Here is a 20,829-nt window from a genome sequence, read left to right on the forward strand (position 1 = left end):
TACATGTATTATACACATGTATATAATATAGTTCAGTTTATATAAATACCTATCTTTATTTTGTGGCCGAATTAATTTATTGTTCGTAGTACTGTATCGTACAGCATTACCAAATTGACTTAGACAGTTCCTTGTTATCACAACAGTGAGAGTACTGATGTTAGAGGACATACGGTAGTAATGTTATGTTAATAGGTACTAATTACAGTATAGTATTCATGTTCTGTACATGCATTACCATTTAACAACCAAGTAGCCTTTAATCCAATTAAAACCATATTGTATTGAAAAGTACATTTAATAAAATGCATTTTAAAAAATAAAATACTTACTCTCTGTTTATTTTGGTCGACGTATCGGAGGCCAAAATAATCAACTTCTATAAGGTTGAGCTTGTTAAACAAGAAGTCAAGTAGTACTTTTCCTTTGTGGTAACTCTGAAATATAACAGTTTTAAATCAACACTTCTTTGTTTTAAATCAACACTTATTTTTTTACAAATCATGACAAATAAATTAAAAAACTTGTTGTTTTGGTTAACCCACAATCTCTGTGTTCTTCATGTTACAAAAACCCAGAATCTCATTGCAATACAATCAAAATAATAAACTTAATGTAGAACATATGTTTATAAGCATTTATGAGCTATTATTACGTTTTGTAACACCAATGTAAAATCCACTTTGTCATACATACCTTACATGTACGATACTCAACACTACCATAAATACAATATTATCGTTTGTATTTGCCAGCATAAAAGACATCAAAACATGCAAAACAAAGTATTTTATAACTGGCCTCCTATACGAAGCAAATGCAGCGTTTGCCGCCATAATTGAAACCCACTCAAAGGACTACTATGCTAATGAAACACAGATACCACAATACAATCTTTTCAGAGACAAAGTGTGTTACAGGGTGAAGTTAGCCAGTACATCAAAGGCTCAGTCAAAAAAACTGTGCTGTGCAGGGCACCATGCCCTACACAGTGGTGCCATGCACGGCACTGTGCCCCACACAATGGTGCCACGCACGGCACCATGCCCCGCACAGTGACAAGCATGACACATGCCTCGCACATGTAGAAGTATACAAGGAAGTGTGTTCGGAAGTCAAAACCAGAAATGACCAACAAGCAGAAATTAGGCAAGCAATTAGGAAAAAACTGGTTACCAACAGTAAACTAGTACAAAACACTGCAGACAGAAGCAAGTCCATAATAATTTTTGGATGTTCAGAGAAGGACATTTCATGTAAGGTGGACCGAGCAGCAGAAGAGATCAAAATTATAGAGAAAATAGTAGGTTTAGGAAAAGGCTCAAAGGAAAATGTCAGTGATTTTAGAAAAATAGGAAAATATAAGAAAGACAAGAACTGCTCCTTAAGGGTGACATTTAATGGAGTGAAAAACATGATGGAAGTGCTTAGAAATGTCGGGAAATTACAGTGATGAGGTTGGCAAACTTTGGTGAATAAGACAAGACCTCTCAAAGGAGGACAGAGAAAAGCTGAAAATGAACCTAATTGAAGCAAAATGTCTAAATGGGGATAGAAATGAAGAAGACAAATTCTTTTTTCTACAAAGTGTCAGGGACTGGAAAGCTTGTGAAATGGTACATAAAAACAAGGTCACAAAATCAGTAGTGGAAGGGGGAGTAAAGAGCAAAGGGAAAGGGAACATGTTCCTGAAAATTGTATATACCAACATAGATGGAGCGAGGTCAAAAAACTTTGGAGTTGCAAGATATAATTCAGCTTAAGGTCCCAGATATTGTCACATTATCAGAGACGAAACTCGAAGGAAATATATTAAATGAAGTCGTATTCCCAAGGGGCTATTCAGATTGGAAACGTGACAGGAAAACTGGGAAGGGAGGAGGAGTGGCTGTGCGGTTGCAACCCATCCTCCAAATTGACAGTACGATTTAATACTAAGTGTAATAAGTATACTTTCTTACTGTCATAAACAGTGCATAATTGCACTTATGGGGCTGTTACATTTACCTAACCCCCTCCCCCGATTTAATTCTCCTCGTTTTCTGTTAAGACACTCAGACACTTTGGTACACACACACACACACACACACACGACTCGTGCCTCACACAGGGACACACACGACTCGTGCCTCACACAGGGACACACACACACACACGACTCGTGCCTCACACAGGGACACACACACACACAAACACGACTCGTGCCCGACACAGGGACACACAAACACGACTCGTGCCCGACACAGGGACACACAAACACGACTCGTGCCCCACACAGGGACACACAAACACGACTCGTGCCCCACACAGGGGGACACAAACACGACTCGTGCCCCACACAGGGGGACACAAACACGACTCGTGCCCGACACAGGGACACACACACACGACTCGTGCCCGACACAGGGACACACACACACAACTCGTGCCCGACACAGGGACACACACACACACACGACTCGTGCCCGACACAGGGACACACACACACACGACTCGTGCCTCACACAGGGACACACACACACACACGACTCGTGCCTCACACAGGGACACACACACACACACGACTCGTGCCTCACACAGGGACACACACACGACTCGTGCCTCACACAGGGACACACACACACACACGACTTGTGCCTCACACAGGGACACACACACACACACACGACTCGTGCCTCACACAGGGACACACACACACACACACGACTCGCGCCTCACACAGGGACACACACACACACGACTCGCGCCTCACACAGGGACACACACACACACACACGACTCGCGCCTCACACAGGGACACACACGACTCGCGCCTCACACAGGGACACACACACACACACACACACGACTCGCGCCTCACACAGGGACACACACACACACACACGACTCGCGCCTCACACAGGGACACACACACACACACGACTCGCGCCTCACACAGGGACACACACACACACACACGACTCACGCCTCACACAGGGACACACACACACACACACGACTCGCGCCTCACACAGGGACACACACACACACACGACTCGCGCCTCACACAGGGACACACACACACACACACGACTCGCGCCTCACACAGGGACACACACACACGACTCGCGCCTCACACAGGGACACACACACACACACGACTCGCGCCTCACACAGGGACACACACACACACACGACTCGCGCCTCACACAGGGACACACACACGACTCGTGCCTCACACAGGGACACACACACACACACGACTCGTGCCTCACACAGGGACACACACACACACACGACTCGTGCCTCACACAGGGACACACACACACACACGACTCGTGCCTCACACAGGGACACACACACACACACACACGACTCCTGCCTCACACAGGGACACACACACACGACTCGTGCCTCACACAGGGACACATACACACGACTCGTGCTTCACACAGGGACACATACACACGACTCCTGCCTCACACAGGGACACACACACACACACACGACTCGTGCCTCACACAGGGACACATACACACACGACTCGTGCCTCACACAGGGACACACACACACACACGACTCGTGCCCGACACAGGGACAGGGACCTCCCCCTCCCCCAAAAGATTCACAATTTTCCCCGGACTCTTAAAACCTTTCACTCCTAGCCAGCTCAACGTACCTGGAACTCGCACTCTAAAACCTCGTTGTCATCGAGCAGGCGTATCGTGCACTTATAGTCTATACCATGATCCTTTCTGTTGCCTATCTTAAGCATATTTAAAAAGAGAGGAGTGGGAGAGAGAGGCTGAGACCCTCACGACATGACAGCTGACAGTCAAGCTCCTCACCGTTCCAGCAGACCATTTAACTCACCTCGCCTACCATTAACACCCCCCTTAACCTCACCTTTAAAATTTATTAACTGTTTCTAAGACCACCATTAAAGGCAGGAAAAATAGTCTTGTCTAAGTGAAAGAGGACATATGTGCGCTAGATAGTATTATTTGCAAGAGTTTTGTTTTTTAGGAGTTTTTGTTGGCGTATATAAGCTTATAGCTAAACAATAACAATTTGTCTAGATTTTATATGTAAAACTTGAACATTTCATCTCTTATAGAGCTATTTCAGTGTGTAATAATTGAAATATAATTTATATTGGTGTGTTTTGACAAGAGGGTGGAAAAGCGTGTGAGGTTAGTGTGTGAGGAGGGAGCCGGGACGGAGCAGGCGCCGGTCACACTCTCGCTACCAGCTCATCTATGTCAAAATGAAGATTTTGAAAGCTGCCTGGTAAGAAGCGGCCTTTTATGACATATGTTTGTGTGTATATTGTATCAAAGTGAAGGGGGTTCGCTTCCTACTCTTTATTAGTGACACTTCTACCATTTGTCTTGCGAAGTTGTAGTACTGTATTGCCTCTTTAGATTAGGTTAGGCCGATGGTGATTTATTTATTTTTATTTATTCATACAAGTCTTCTTACATTGTTGAAAAGAATGATAGAGAATGATTAAGACGGACTATTCCCTCGTATGCAGATAAATCGTATTTGGTTTAAGAAAATATGCCTTAAATCTCTTAAGAAAATATGGTTAATTCGGAAGATTATTTTTTGTTGCTAGCAAATTAACCATAAGAACTATACAGTACTGTACTTCTATTCATACCTGATTTACTTCTAATATACTTCTCAATATCTGAGAATAATGAATATGTTGGGTATATTACTAACAGTATAATGCTGTCAGATTGTTTCACTCATGTTTAATTTGAATGATTTGTCAGTCCTGGCAATAGCAATTTGTACATAGCAATTCTGTTATTGCTTAAATTGCTATCTCTGCTGTGCACCAATTTTGACTTCTGTATCCAAGCATGAATAACATCTTCACAAATAACATAATATATGTTTCATATTTCATGTTATATGACAAAGAGTGCTGGGGAGACGGGACACCATGAGCGTAGCTCTCATCCTGTAACTACACTTAGGTAATTACAACAACAAATCTGCTTTGGAGAAAGTTCAACACTGGGCGACAGAAATCATCCCAGAACTAAGTCAACTCACACCAGGAACGGTTGAGGACTAACATAACTGAAAACCATATATGACAGCTGATCTCATTGAAACTTAAAATACTGAACAATTTGGAGGCTATTGATCCAGACCATTTTTTTAATAGGCCAAATGTTACAGAAGGCACAACAGCTTCAAGCTCAACAAGTCACAATGTAGGACAGAAAACAGGATATGCTTTTTCACCCAAAGGGTTATTAACACAGGGACACCACTTTCCTGCCAAAGCCATAAAAGCCAGAACATTACTGTTCAAATGCCAGCTGGATTTTTTTCATGAGAAAAAATTTGGGACCTTTTGACAAACCACTGTCTTCCTGTCTTCATTTGAGGGCCACTGATGTGGTGGTGGCCCTCAGGTAAAGGTCATTATTAAACAGTTTGTATGCAGATTTTCAACCCTAACCTAACCTGTAATATAACAGTCCTTGTGGTGTAGTGGTAAGACACTCGTCTGGCGTTTCGTGAATGGTTTGTCCTGGGTTCATATACTGACCGGGAAGGATTTACTGGGCATCAATCCTTAATTGTAGCCTCTGTTTACCCAATAGTAAAATGGGTACCTGGTTGTTAAATGATTTAGTGGGTCATATTCCGGGGAACATAGGATTAAGGACTTGCCCGTAATGCTATGCGTGCTAGTGGCTGATACCTGGTTGATACCTGGTTGATGGGGTTCTGGGAGTTCTTCTACTCCCCAAGCCCGGCCCGAGGCCAGGCTCGACTTGTGAGAGTTTGGTCCACCAGGCTGTTGCTTGGAGCGGCCCGCAGGCCCACATACCCACCACAGCCCGGTTGGTCCGGCACTCCTTGGAGGAATAAATCTAGTTTCCTCTTGAAAATGTCCACGGTTGTTCCGGCAATATTTCTTATGCTTGCTGGGAGGACGTTGAACAACCGCGGACCTCTGATGTTTATACAGTGTTCTCTGATTGTGCCTATGGCACCTCTGCTCTTCATTGGTTCTATTCTACATTTTCTTCCATGTCGTTCACTCCAGTACGTTGTTATTTTACTGTGTAGATTTGGTACTTGGCCCTCCAGTATCTTCCAGGTGTATATTATTTGATATCTCTCTCGTCTTCTTACTTACTTACTTGGCTGTACAAGAATGTAAATACTCTTGTATATATAAAAAAATTAATAAATAATAATTCATTGTCGGGGGACAGGCAGCCAAAGTGTATTCATTTACGTCAGGCTTATATCGTGGTCCACATCCCCAGGTCAAATTACTGACCTTCCCAGGATGCAACCCCACAACAAGTTGACTACCTCTTGAGTACCTACTTAATGCTAGGTGAACAGGAGCATTAAGTGATAGGAAATGTGCCAAACCATTTATATACTGTACTGTAGAAATAATAATAATATTTATTCAGGTAAAAGTACAGTACAGTACAGTACAGTACATTCAAAATAAGTTACAAAAAGAATGTTGGTTTTCTAGATAGAACTAGTACATACTATGCCTAAAGCCACTAATATGCACAGCATTTCGGGCAAGATGTGGGAAAAAACTAAGACTAAAACTTAAAACTGACCTGTCCTTTCTGTCCTGTCTGGGATTCGAACCCGGAATTCTTGATTGGGAGTTGAGAACGAACCCAAATGTACTACCGAGACCCCTCAATGTTAGGAATGTGTATAGCATATTCTCAAGTGTTATTTTAAGCAGGTAGCTTAAATTAAATTAGGATATATAAAATGGAAATCTATGGATAAAACAGCTACTGTGATATACCGATTTATTTATGTATTTATCCAACTCATCCTAGGTGTTGTGACTTTGTTTGCTAACCCAGCCTAACTAAACAATGAGAATACAGTACAGTCAAACCATAAATTGATATCTCTCGCATAGCTTGGTTTTCTAATGTGTAAAACTGTTTTTTGTGTTTTTTTTTATTTTTACAAGTAAATAGTGTTAGATATACTGTACCTTTATAAAATCAAAGAAATAATTAGGGTAAAATATATTGTAGGATTGCAATAGGCTAATATAGTTAAATTAGGTTTAAATGTTCTTTCAAGATAAACAAATTATACTGTACAGGGTAAAATTACAAACTAAATTATACTATAAACAGTAAAATTGTCCAGATACCAAATACTGTACTTAATCTGAAGTACAGTATTTGGTTCCCAAATACCAAGTACAGAAGTTCCCAAAGTCTTCTGACCTTACTCTAGTAATGTTTTGTAATTTAATCAGCAATGTAAAGTGAAAGATGTATTTTACTTTGGTGACATCTGTCAATTTAAACATCCTAAATGTTTTCCACCTTTTATAGGCAATAATTCTTGTTTTATTTTTCTGTTTTAGGTTTGCCACGAAGGTTGGCATTGGTGGTGGTGTAGTTTATGTGACAGTGGATCAAGGTATATGGGGTGATGGTCATCGGGCTGCTGCTGTATATGACAGACTCTATGACATCATGCCAGGAACCAAGAGTGTATCTGAAAAGGTATGCTAATTTTGTATTTACAAATGTTATAGCAAATTAACTACTATATTTCAAACAAAATTATGTAGATGAAATTTAAATTTTTTTTAAACTCTACAGGTACAGTATTCACATATTGGATTTGAAATTAAAGTTTCTTAGAATTTAGTGTTTTCATCAAATTGTATTTGTTAGGCCCTTTTCACCGAGTCCATATGTAAAAACAAGTTGCTACTTTAACAAAGAAATTAAAAAAGAGTTCAGCAAGGTTGAAAGTTGTAACAAGTACAATAATATACAGTGTACATTTATAAATTAGAAAGACAACATGAACAGACAGAAGCACAAGTAAATTTTATTATCGAGCCTAATAAAATCAGTGTTGAATGTAATGAAACGGCATTTTCTGGGCGAGACCCGGAGGCTCCCCGGAGCTTTACCAGGCTGATATGCTAATGTCAGACTTTGGCATCAGTCATGTGTATGGAGTTCTAGGGCCTACCGGGGACCACGGCCAGAACCTGTCCCCCTCAGAGAGGCAAGGGGAGCAATGGCTTATAGAAACCCCGTGTGGTTGGAAGCATTCTGCCTGCCATCGACCGGGTTAAGCATCCAGAAAGGTAAGCATTCCAAAACAAATCCCTATTCTGGTTAAAATTGCTACCTAAAGCCGAATTAATGGATAGAACTCCTCAACAGAAAACAAGCAAACTAGTATGATGTCACACGTCACCGCGCCGCTGTCTGCGCAGCTCCCCCCTCCCCGGGAGGGGGAAGGGGGAGCCTCAGACCTCCCACGCTGGCTATCCACCCATCAGTTCTGAGGCTGGATGTCAAAACACACGAAAAACCGCCAACCGGAGGGAGGGAGGGTTGTTGGGGAGCCTCCGGGTCTCGCCCAGAAAATGGCGTTTCATTACATTCAACGCTGGTTTTCTAGGGGGAGCCCCATCGGCTCCCCAGAGCTAACTACCCACAGAGAAAGGTCAAAGAGACGGAACTGGGAGGCGGACACCACGCACCCCCCACGGAAGCAAGACAACCGACAGCAAACGCCAACCCAAGGCGCCACAGCCCCGAAAGGGCCCGGGAAGAACATGAGAGCAACAAGCAGCAAGGCCCCAGTACGAACACCAAAGATCCATGCCTGAATGACAGCAAGGACACGTCGCTCAGACGGCAGCGAGAGCAGCGAAGCCACGAAGCCACGAATGCCACGGGCATGGGGGAAGAACACAGGCAGGTTAGCCACAAAAACACGGCTGACAACCCGGGACACTGTCACCCGCGAACCGGGAAGAACAGAACCGGCTCAACGTGAAACGCGCCCCGGACACAGATGCCGTGGCACGCATGTACGTGTAAATAGCACAAGAGAATACGTGTATGTGGATTGGGTGTGTTTAGCATATGAGTTTAGTTTAGGGATTTAAACAGAGGGGCTGTTTGTTGTCTAAAGACAGAGTTTGTTATAGTTCTGATAGCAGATTTTTGCTAGGTGATGATGGGCTTGAGGTAATTTGCTGTGGTTGAACCCCATGCACAGATACCATATAAGATAGGGATAGCTTAGCGAGTAGTATAATAAGGTATAAATAAAGCTGCACATTATTTACAGTATATCTTTGTATTTAACATTGAATATACAGTACAGTAGCATTAAAACCACATTAAAATTATATTCATATCATGTTAAAATTATATTCAAAACACATTAAAATTACACTCTTCTTATCACACCTTTGCTTCTTTAAAATTAAAAGACTTTGTATCTTGAGATATGGTGGCCTATGGATACCCACCTTAAGGGTTAATCACTTTTACATGAGCAAATAATAGTTAGCATATGTAATATGTACTGTAAATGCTTTTTGGAAATTCAGCATAATTAATTTAATGTTTTTGATAATTAGATGTAATATGTTGTTTATTTTTTCCACATCATTATGTAACTATAAATAATTAATTCTGCTGTTTCCTACAGTTTGTAGGGCTCTTCCTTTCCTTTTAAATATTACTTTTTCCAGACTGCTGTTTCATTTCAATTTCATTGGCCTATCTGCATACTGTACTCTTGTCCTTCTAAGAAAATTGAAACTTGCTTTTACATAACCTTTTTGTTTTCTCCTTTTTCAATTTTTTTAAGAATTACAAACTGTACAGTACTTGAAATTATGACCAACCACCACTATATGCATTTGTAATATGCTAACTTAACCTCAAATTACATTTCTGTTGGTGCAGAATTATTAGCCATATTCTTTTTTATTTACAGTACTTACACTTACCGAAGAAAGATGATGTTAATGTAAACTTCCGAAGTTATTGGAATACTGGAGTCTTTTATACGTTTGACTTTATTGCCAACCTTCCAACTAAAGTTGTTGGTATTAAGGATTCCATCGTAGATTTTGCCTCCTCTCCACCAGTCTCTGCCAAACAAAGTGAAGAACATCACAAAAGAGATGGAGCAAAATTAGAAGAGAGTCATCCAAAGACAGATTTACCAGAGGAGAATGTAGCATCTAGTATTCCACATGAATCAGTGGACTTGCCACTTGCAGTAGTTAAAGTACACACAGATGGAAAGTAAATATAATTTTTGGTTCTGTTAACAATACAAATGGTTGAAATGAATTTAATAATTTATGTGCTGTTTCACAAATTTTGTAAATAGTCCTTAATAAATAATTTAACTCCTTGTTTATTTCAATATACCTTTGCCAGTTTAACTAGTGCATCTCATGTCTTGCCAGATTACATAAATACTGTACAGTAGTTAACCGATTCCTTTTGCTTCATTTTGAAAATGGCTGCAAACATTGAGTGAATATTCCTACTAGTTAATTCTTCTTAAAACTTACATGTTATGCATTTAACCATATACATGAATGAAGACTAGCACAGGGAATCTTCAATCTGAACAAAGTGTGCTACTGAGAACTGTTTACAAGTAACTTGCTCAGTCATTGGAAATGTATTTCTGAAATGTTCATTGATGTAAATTAGTTAGGTTACTGGGTCAACAAGATTTATCAGGATTAGGAACTTATTTTAAAAAAATTACGTGAAGACAAACACTTTTTTTATTTACCTTGAATGCTGGAATTGCCCAGCTTACTGGTAGTGATGCTGATTGATGACATAAAAGTTTATTTACTGCTAGAAGGTCATGCAAATGTAAAACTAGGAAATACTGTGGAAGTTGTGGTGGCTTGATAGATTCTGTCAGCTCCGGGTTGACATTTTTCTGGAGGAGTTTTGTAATCTTTGAAAAACTAAAATTTGTTAATTTTCAGTAGTATACTGTAATACAATTCTAAAATATTTTTCCATATGTCTTAAGTGTTGTAAGCTCACTCCTGAAAAATTTCTAAGCCCTCATCAATATTCCATATTAAATGCTTGCTCAGAGCTTTATTTTAGCAAATATGATAGCAAAGTTATTGCTCCTTTTTTATCTCTAGCAGCCTTGCCAGTAATTATAATATTATATATACAGCACTACTATTTGCCTTCCTCTAAAAACAATTGCCCACTCTTGTTACACAAATACTCTCCCCCAAGCTACCCTTGCCTCAGAGAGCCAGATTCTGGTCTTTGCTTCTGGTAGACACGGGTGGGTCTCCTTAAGACATTACCGGACCAGCACTTAGCTCAAGAGAGCTATTAATGCACTTCTTGGCCTACTATGCAAGGCCCAATTTACTTAATAGGCTAAGTAATTTTCTTTATTTTCCATAAATTGTTTCCAATTGGTTTATTTGAATTTTTATTATTATATTATACTAGGAACATAATTTATTGACTAAGTTATATTAGTTTAGGATTGGTTAAGATAGGTTAGGTAGGGTAGGTTCGGTCATATATCTATGGTAGTTTTAACTTAAATTAAACAAAATGAACTCATACATAATGAAATGGATAGCTTTATCATTTCATAAGAAAAATGTGTGTTGTAGGGAATATATATCTTGAGGTAATTGTCCTTATAGTTTATTGTTCAGTATATATATTTCTCTTAAGCTCCTATACTATCATTTGTTTATGATAAGATTTCTGAACAAAGTAATCTGCAGCTCCTTAAGTAGTAACCTGGCTGTGCTTCATGATTGGATTATGGTTGGTTTACTTGCATGGTGACACTGATACCCAAATCATCAACAGGTAATCATGGGTAAATGGTTAGGTCTTAGGAACCTGCTGGAGGATCAAATACTTTCCAGCTACAAAGACAACCTGAAATGTTTACTCTTAAATCAATGAAATTACTGGCCTCGTAGAAGGTATACTAACAGTACAGTGTTTGTCAATCCAGTGGTCTCCACCTATGTTAACATTATTAAAAGGCTTTTGATCCTGTCAGTCAAATATAACTGATTATAATCATGTAATGTGATGCTCTATATTAAACCAAAGGATAAGCCTATCACTAAGTCTGCCTGCTATGATTTGTGAAATATATACATGTCTATGCATTCTTGAATTCTTAGGTTTAACTGATGAAAAAAAAAGTTTCTTCAATCCTTTGATAGAGGTGAATGATGGTATTTCTTCATTTCAATACATATTGTGTATAATAAAACTAGTACAGTATATCATACCCTAAATTTATAGAGGGGGTCACATCCTGGAAAACCACTACTGAGCCCAACTCTCATATTCCACTTTTCCTGGCCCTTTGTCATTGTTCTTCAGTTTCCAAGTGAATAGTTCAATCCTTTCTTGGCTGTTCTTGCTCTGTGTCTTTTGTCAATTACTGTCGCCTCTTCTCATGTACTGTTGGCAGAGCTGTTCCAGCTTGCTTTCGGGATGGTTACGGAGGTAACCACCCTGAAAATGCAGTGGTTCCATTGTAATGCAGTGATCCCCATTTTGGTCATTATTAAAGATTGGACATCAATTCACTAGAGAAAATCCAATGTACGATGACCAGATTGAACCCTGGTATTCGGGACATTCCCTGCGAGGAGAGGTTAAGGGATCTTGATCTGTATTTCCTAAAGATGTGACCAAGCTCTTCAAGTGGATGACATGTATCAACAGAGAAGTTACGAATAGTCTTGAAAATATCAGACCAAGTCAGAACTCATAATGATGGCTATAAATTGGAGAAGTTTAGGTTTAAGAAGACTATAAGGAAGTAAAGGTTTGGCAACATGATGGCAGTTGAGTAGAATAGGTTGCCAGTTAATGTAACTAAGGCTAACTATAAAAATAGACTTGATACATAAGAAAAAAAAAGTTAGATAAAATATAGGCACCATCCAGATTGGGTCAATAGATCCACTATGGTGACTCACTTCTTATGTTGTCATGTTCTTACGTATACTATACAGAATTTGAATTACAGATTTTTATACAAGTTGGCCAATGTAATAATATACTACAGTGATTTATCCAATATAATATATTTTACAACTTTCAGTACAAATTAAAAAAAATATCAAGAAATATACATGCATCACAAGCTCATCCTCAGGCATTCATTATAACTCGGTGGAAACTATAATGTTGGTGAAATAATTTATATGGTGATCTTGACAGTATATTTATATTGTTAGTAAGCCTACAGTATTTCTGTGACATATCAGTGGAAGGAGCAATTATATTTTTATGTGACAAGCGTACTTCTTGACAGAAAACAGCGATGCAATCTAAGCACTTCCCAAAAGACTAAACAAATAATGCAGAGCCACAAGCCTACAATCATAACTTTATTTACAACCTTGTTGATACAGTATATAATTAAGATTACAGTCAATATAAATTTTTATGTATAAAAAGAAGTGTAGCTTTTGAGCTGAGTATAATCAATGCAGTACACATGATATCTATCTACAGTACAAATATTTTTGTTATAAACAGAAAATAGTAAAATCCTTAATCACAATACAATATAATTTGTTAATGCTCTTTACCATATTTTAAAATAAATATCTATTTTTACACAATGACTATTCTCAAATATTTCATGATCAACTATACAGTGTATATATATATATATACATATACATAAAATTGTATAACATTGCAAACAAAAACTAAAATGCTGTGTCAGACTAGTTACAGAAACTGATCTTTTACCAGTTAATAAGCAACAAGCTCAGTCTGGCAATAAAATATGCAACAACATTTAGATTCAATTGTTTATTCTTAACCTGCCTGTTCAGTACTATTAAATTCTTGTAAAATACTCCTCTCTAGTTCAAAGTTATATTCATAGTCATCCAAGTTGAAGGAATTTATTTTTGATAACATGTGTGTGACAAAGCTAATGTCATGTGATTGCACGTGTCCCTCCAGGAGGACTTTTGGCCCCAGCTTAAAAGGGATCCCATCAATGGCACTCTGAACTTCAACACTTGTAGATCTGCAATAAATAAAGTTGAAGGTAAATGGTCATGGGAGCTATTTTTTTTTTTTATCAACCAATTTAGTAAAACTTGTTAAGTTAGGTTAGAACAAATGGAAGTGTACATTATAATTACCACATTCCCACTTTCATTGAGTGGGAAGGCATAAACCTGCAGGGAAAACAAAATGAAGCATTGACTAATGATATGCCACTTTCTGGCAGGTTCCCATTAGCTTCCCGAGCTTAACTGATTCCATCAAGCTTAAACACAACTCATCAGGCCTCTGAGAACAGTCGATTGTCTACCTCAATCCAGGACCAAAATCTAGCTCATTCTAAAATACGAGGAAAGTAAGAGGTTTAGAAATCAATCATAAAACTTGGAAATGCTCACTTGAAAGAAATAAGGCACCCAAGGGGAAAGAAAACAAATATCATTTATGCATGATAAATATTTAATATTAAATGCAACAACTGCCACCAGATGGTAGCCCAGGTCAACAGGAATATCAGTAAACCCACCTTTCGAAGAAGAGCGAAAACTACTGGGGGTTCACTAGAAGAGGTTATTTGATTATATTTAATGATTGATTTCTGGGAGGGGGACTGCTTAGTAGCTCCCCAAGCTTCTTTACAGCAGTGTTTAGGAAAAGGATGCCAGTTTTTCTGTAAACAGAAAATGTGGAATAGGAGAAGAATGGCAGGAAAGGAGGGACTGAAGCAAAGACTATCAGTGACGTGTCAAACACCCTAAGTGCACACAAGTACAGTGAGAGCGAAAGTCATCAAACAAAGTAATAAGAGGCCAAAATCAGGAAGACCACCAGAAGCCATAAGCTTGAATGTCAGTTATGAACAAAATGATGAAAAAAAGCTGTCATTGTAGCAAACAACCACGCAACAACTGCTCAGATTGAGGACAAACAGCCAGCTGGTCTGAACCACCAATAAAAGGCCCTGAGAAAGATAATATGCAAATGATACACAATTCAGAAAAAGTGCCCAACAGACTGGAAGTTGTCAGAAACATGCAGAGGCAAACAACCCACCTGAAGAATCATAATGCCAGAGGAAGGAGGACCTGCCTATCTTCCATTCCACTGAAACACATGGCAAGGAGAGAAACAGACTATAAGAACATTAACTGTTCTTCCATTCGCCACCCCATTTCGAGATAGATGTGGCACGTGAATGACAGAAGCAAAATCCAAAAGAAGATGGAGACCAATGCCCAGTGGGAGACGTCTTAGTGAATAGTTACACCATAAATGAAAATACTGTAATCTATATATTTGATCTAGTCATCAGTTGTACTGCTTTATGCCATTATACACAAAATCCTCAAAGTAAAATATATATTGTAATACTAATTAAGTGTAACTACAGTATTAATATTACCTCTGTAAACTGCTTTCACTTGCTTTTGGATCTATACCATATGGAAGAAAGGCATTGGCACCCCCTACAGTGTATCCTGGTGGGGGATCATATATGGAACTAATACTGGTGTTATCTGAAACATTAAGAAATCCCAAATTAGTATCTTACATACTGGAAAGCAAATCTTATTTTTCACAAATACATTAAAAGAATATATATATCTGTCACCAAATTTGTGAATATCTGGTGACAAATGGGAATAGACACATGTAAAACACCTAGACATGTGAAGAGAAAGCCAAACCAGCAAAATACATCACTGGGTTAAACTGCTGAAATTGATGAAGCCAAGAGAAAAAACCTGGCTTTGGACACTGGATGAGAAATGACAGAAACCAAGGCTGAATCAGCCATCAAGAAGCCAGAAGGATCAAACCCCCCTACCCAAACCCCCAAGTGTGACTCCAGACTGGACAGAAACCAGAGCAACAACTGAACCAGGGAAAAAGGTAAATGTACCTTCACCTTGACCAGTCCCACCAAAACGTATCAAGAGCGACAGCCTCACCATTGGGGAACGGAGCTACATAGGAAGGAAGGCACCAATTCCAGGCTGATGCAAAGAGGTCCACTTCGTGGCAACCGTAAGTCTCACAAAGCTAATGGAAGGACGAAGTTCACTTTAGTGGAAATGGGGTGAAAGCGAGATAATCCATCCACAAGAATGAAGGACACATCCCACACATGAACTCTGCAAAGAACCATACCCTGAAAATCCATAAGTCGAGCTACTTTTAGTGCCCAGCTCCACAGGGCAATGGACTAAAGTGACTCCCCTTGGTTCAGGCCATAATCACTGATCACAAAGCCCTAACCCAAAGCTGAGATGATAATAAGAACATAGTGAGATAGATGCAGGATGGTGCCACATAACCAACCCCCCCAAAAAAAACTAAAGGGGAAAAGCCAATGAAGCATGAGCTGAGGAAAGGGCCGGCAGGGCTCAAACCTACCAGTCCGGAGTGTCGTGAAACCGGAGAAACTGGTACAATGTCTGGAGCCAAACCCTGCTCATTAGAAAAAATGTAGGCAAAGCTGATGCTCCCACACAACACTTGATCAAGCAGCAACTCAGCCAGAGCCAATCAAATATCAAACGACAACAAAGCTACATGTGGGGCAAAAGCTGCTGGAGGCAAGGACAGAGAACCAACTAAGAGTCCTAAATGAGGCCTATCCAAGTCTGAACCCAGGATGGAACTAATTGGGACTTTCCCAAGACACCAGGAAACTGAACCTGGCAAGCTGGGAAAGAACCAGAACCCTGGCCAGCTGACACATACCGGCTGGGAGCCCAACCCAGCAAGCCACCAAGAACAAGACACGAAACCCCCAAGAATGTAGCCTGCCTATCAGGACCCAGGCCAACCAGAAAGAGACTTTATATAATACATGTGGATGTAATGAATTTACCCTTGACTCATGAACAAATTCTACTATCGTTTTTAATTACCTACTAAGAAATGAGGCCATCATGTACTAGTGGGCTGAAATTATCATAAAATCACAATTTAGTGTTTTCTGTCAGTGTTGTACATATTTCTGGACAACATTACTAGAGTAGCAGGAAAGGTGTGGGTTGTAAGACACTTCTTTTGAGATGTGACAGGATCAGGTTTATGTGTAATATAAGCACATTACAGTCAGGGGATTTACCCTGCAACATTTGATTGTTTTGTTTAACTAGTGCAGTAGAGCTAATTTCCTTCAAGCAGTCGCTTGTTTTCTTGTGCCTAAGTTTTCTGGTGTTTTTTCTCAGGGTTGTAGATGATCTCCGCTCTCTGGCTGTCCTTGCCTTGAAGAGTGAGCCAGATTCTGGTCTTGGCTTCCAGTAGGATATATATATGGGTACAGCATCAAGAGCCTGCATACAGTGTTGGGCTGAGGCTTGCTGGTACCAGAATTAATCTTGAGGAGCCACTAAGGGGTCCCTCCCAGAAATTTTAAGTAGTTTTAAGAATGCATTTGACAAAGTTGATAAAGAAAGTAGGACAACAAGAGTAGAGCTCTCTCCTTGGAAACTACAATTATGTATGTCATTAATGTATTGTTTTACTGTTTTTTGTATATACAGATTATATTTGTACAAATCAAATAGTAACTCGATCATTAATTAATTCTGATTCAGTCCCAGTAAAGGACAGTATAACTCAGTCATGATTTTGGCCAAGTTTCCAGGGAGATTCAAGTTAGCAAAATCCTAATTTGAGAGCTTTATGTGTATTTCTTTGTATGTACTGTATAGTACATACAAACTATATGTCTATACTACATATAGACGAATGCGCTGGCTCGGGCACGTTGTGCGAATGGGCGACGGCAGGATCCCCAAGGATCTCCTGTATGGAGAGCTGAGGCAGGGAAAGCGTCCAGTAGGCAAGCCCCTGCTACGGTACAAAGACGTATGCAAAAGGGACCTGAAAGCCATGGACGTCGATCTTGCTATATGGGAGACACTGGCTACAGACCGTTCAGCCTGGAGGCAATCTGTTCAACGAGGTCTCTCCAAGTTCGAGGAGTCACTTGCCAAGGAATCGGAGGCAAAGAGACAGAGAAGGAAAGCCGGTAACCAGGAAGACAGACCAGAATCGGACTTCGTTTGTGCTCGGTGTGGGATGGACTGCCACTCTCGGATTGGCCTCATCAGTCACACCAGACGCTGCACCAGGATTGACAACTAGGGCGTAACTCCATAGTCTCCCGAGACTGAAGGATGCCTACTACTACTACTACTGTATAGTAATGTATTTTTTAACATAAAGCACTCTACTTATAACTAAATCAGGTAAACAGAACACCAAACGTAGTAGTACATAAAAATGGAATCAATCACATACCTAATATACAATGACGTTCACTTACTAACCTACAACTATAAAGCCATCACTGTTAACAATTTCAGCTTTTTCTTCAGCAGCTTCAATTCCTGGATCAGCAGGAGACTGTACTGTAACTGGAGATCTTCGACGACCAAACATTCGCTGGAACATATTGTATTTACTTATATTCTACTGATAAGCCCTGAAAAGAAAATTATGTATATGTAGTACTGTATTGTAAAACATCTATTCTGTACAGTATTTAAAATAAATTCTTATTCAAATAAAAAAAAATATATTTTAGCATGGGATTGAGTCCCCAAACCAAATGTTGTGGTGGATGAGGATGGTGGTGATAGTAGGTGGTTACTGTGGTACAGCTACAGTATTTGTTCAAGTTATCAATTTAAAAATTTTCTACTCTCAAAGCCTTGAAATGCACTTACATGGTGGCACTTACAGAAGGCTATACTATATGGAGAAAGGATAGAAAGGCAAAATGGGATAGTGTGATAATACTGGTGAATGACAATATCAGGGGTAGTGGAGATGGCAACAAGAAATCTACATAATGTAGAAGTTGCAATTGTAAAAATTGTACTGCAAAATTAAAAACTTAGTTGTCATGGATGCACTTAATCCTCTGACAGAAATACTTGTATAGAGAAAGAGCTTAATAACAAATGACAGGGGGTTTATATATCCATCCTAAAAGATACAATCCAAAGAGAAAAACTGTGACCATACCAAATTATTTATCTTTGGAGATTTTAACTGGAAACACATTAACTCCGAAGCATATGATGCAAGACTGTTTTTGTCTAGGGAATAAGAGACAGGAAACTGTTTTTGTTTAAATTCAATCCTAGTACTGTAGCATTTATACACAATTATGTCAGATGGACAAGTAGAAGGTGGCCAGGATTAACGTTTTCCAATCTGTTCAACAAAGTCCTCATGTCAACTACAGTTTCCTCTTATGAATTATTTAATACTGTACTACTAAAATTTATTGAGAATATATGTTGTTGAATATTACTGTGCTTCAGAGCCCATCTGTCTGGTTATATGGAAGTGTTGATTAAACTATCTAAGCTCACTTTAGTCCCATCTTAAAAAATATTAAACACAATGTAAAAGCATATCGAGGTTCCTGTAGCCAAGGGTATTGTGGTAAATGTTGTTGTAGAATTAGGGGCAGCAACAGCACAGGTCTGTATGTACCCTGCTATTTCTATATGTTGTTAAAAAAACTCTTAAGCCCAGAGGCCATATGATTAGAAGAAATAAAAACAGCTGTACCTTACAGCAGATGAGTGCACTGCATTGCAGGTGCTTGGTGACACAGGTGTCCCCCGGGGAGACGAGGGCCAGTGGCCACCCCACGCAGAGAGCCAACTGGAAGACTGTCAATCGACAGCCAGTGGCCCCAGATGACATACGTCAGGCATCCAGTGGATAGCCAAATTAAGTCAAAGTCAAACGGCTAAGGCACGAACGCCCCCAAATACTCAAAACTCAAATAGACAAAATTCACTGGCGTCTTCCAGTGACTCCCCAGCAGAGCAGTAGTCAGCCATCCATCACACCCCATGAGTATGTTCCAGGAGCCCACCAAAACCCACCAACTCCCGGCACCTCTCGGCCAAGCTGGCGCTGGACTTCGCTTGAAGAACCAGCCTAAAACTGGGAACATATCAAATCTATCAACTTCCCTGCAACCCCAGGTGATAAGGGTGCTAGGCGTCAAAAAGTGAGCTGTTGAAGAGGAATGTCTGCACAGGAATGCCAAGCCACAGTATTATGATTCCCCCCCAAAGTCACAATACTGCATTCCATTAGCCTGGTGGCCCCAAAATGGTGAAGGTGTCCAAATGTCCACTCGCCATTAAGGTTGAACCAGGTGTCCCTTGGTACATGTAGTTCACCCATCCAGTGCAGTCTCAACCAAACTGGCCTTAACTTGACTAAGTGATGTCCACTTCACACACTGCACCAGGCAATCGTATTCAGTTATAACAAACAGCAACTGCATTTCTTTCCTACACTACCACATAGCCAGCCAGCATTTTCTAAAGTTGATCTAAATATTTGCAACAATGTTCAACGTGAATCAATGTTTGTTACTAAGTATGATGACTGCAGAGAACACGAGAACGGGAAGACTGCCACATAGTGCTGGGAGATGTTGGCGGACAAGTACTGTCTATAGTTCTAATAAACTAACCTTTGAAAAACTAGTCCCTATTTTTTGTTGCATAGACGGGTATGACACATGGACCGACCTTGAAAAAAGTTACCTGGAAAATATCTTGACTATTAGAGTATATTAAATCCAGATTATGTAATAGAGCATATTGGGAAAACATTTAATATAATGACATATTTCTTTATAAAGATTTGTAAAGTAACAAACTTTTATAAGTAAAATGTTTATGTGACTATGAGCAATGTGTAATAGATTTAGTAGTGTTGTTATTTATATATTTATTTTGCTATTTTCAATACTACATAATCTAAGCATATGAAACCTGAGTTGTAGATAACTATTCTCTTGAACATTATCAGCGAACACAAATAACAGCGCACATGTTCAACGCCCAATTGATTAGTGTCACCCGCTCACAACATATATGGTGGACATACTTGCATGGTGTGTTAGTCTTCTTCTTATTATATATATTTTATATATATAATCGATATTCGA

The 20,829-nt window shown here is 39.6% G+C and overlaps 3 protein-coding genes across 7 annotated transcripts in view; 1 reads left to right on the forward strand and 2 right to left on the reverse strand.

Moving 5' to 3' along the window:
* Positions 1-3,897, reverse strand: part of Frmd5 (FERM domain containing) — a 52,621-nt gene extending 48,724 nt beyond the window's left edge. Inside the window, exons 1-2 of the mRNA XM_045769245.2 lie at positions 3,659-3,897; positions 333-437 (exon numbers count right to left, since the gene is read on the reverse strand). Of these exons, the coding sequence (XP_045625201.1) occupies positions 333-437; positions 3,659-3,754 (201 nt within the window). The 5' untranslated portion in view covers positions 3,755-3,897. The remainder of the gene's footprint in view (positions 1-332; positions 438-3,658) is intronic.
* Positions 3,898-4,036: 139 nt separating this feature from the next.
* Positions 4,037-10,206, forward strand: QIL1 (MICOS complex subunit MIC13 homolog QIL1). The gene is made up of 3 exons (XM_045769248.2): positions 4,037-4,269; positions 7,385-7,526; positions 9,781-10,206. The coding sequence occupies exons 1-3, from the start codon at positions 4,247-4,249 to the stop codon at positions 10,096-10,098; spliced, it is 483 nt and encodes a 160-aa protein (XP_045625204.2). The 5' UTR covers positions 4,037-4,246; the 3' UTR covers positions 10,099-10,206.
* A 2,691-nt stretch (positions 10,207-12,897) lies between these two features.
* LOC123774717 (uncharacterized) lies at positions 12,898-20,433 on the reverse strand. 5 transcript variants are annotated; one of them, XM_045769242.2, is made up of 4 exons: positions 20,350-20,433; positions 18,170-18,324; positions 15,262-15,376; positions 12,898-13,878 (listed from the first exon to the last, which is right to left on the reverse strand). In XM_045769242.2, exons 2-4 carry the CDS (start codon positions 18,291-18,293, stop codon positions 13,662-13,664), a joined length of 456 nt encoding a protein of 151 aa, XP_045625198.1. In that variant the 5' UTR covers positions 18,294-18,324; positions 20,350-20,433; the 3' UTR covers positions 12,898-13,661. The 5 variants fall into 5 exon arrangements, with proteins under 5 accessions (XP_045625198.1, XP_045625200.1, XP_045625199.1 ...); XM_045769244.2 differs by having other exon boundaries at positions 20,408-20,428; XM_045769243.2 differs by having other exon boundaries at positions 20,250-20,392.
* Between the last annotated feature and the right edge of the window lie 396 nt (positions 20,434-20,829).

This window comes from Procambarus clarkii, chromosome 68 (genome assembly GCF_040958095.1).
Source record: "Procambarus clarkii isolate CNS0578487 chromosome 68, FALCON_Pclarkii_2.0, whole genome shotgun sequence".
Classification (NCBI taxonomy): domain Eukaryota; kingdom Metazoa; phylum Arthropoda; class Malacostraca; order Decapoda; family Cambaridae; genus Procambarus; species Procambarus clarkii.

What these genes read in the sequence shown, in the direction of transcription:
- QIL1 (XM_045769248.2), top strand. Translation starts at nt 4,247, where the DNA reads ATGAAGATTTTGAAAGCTGCCTG. An exon ending in AAGATTTTGAAAGCTGCCTG is followed by an intron (nt 4,270 to 7,384) that starts GTAAGAAGCGGC and finishes TTTCTGTTTTAG; the next exon opens with GTTTGCCACGAAGGTTGGCA. An exon ending in CCAAGAGTGTATCTGAAAAG is followed by an intron (nt 7,527 to 9,780) that starts GTATGCTAATTT and finishes TTTTATTTACAG; the next exon opens with TACTTACACTTACCGAAGAA.
- LOC123774717 (XM_045769242.2), bottom strand. Translation starts at nt 18,293, where the DNA reads ATGTTCCAGCGAATGTTTGGTCGTCGAAGATCTCCAGTTACAGTACAG. An exon ending in TGATGGCTTTATAGTTGTAG is followed by an intron (nt 15,377 to 18,169) that starts GTTAGTAAGTGA and finishes TTAATGTTTCAG; the next exon opens with ATAACACCAGTATTAGTTCC. An exon ending in AGTGAAAGCAGTTTACAGAG is followed by an intron (nt 13,879 to 15,261) that starts GTAATATTAATA and finishes TATTTATTGCAG; the next exon opens with ATCTACAAGTGTTGAAGTTC.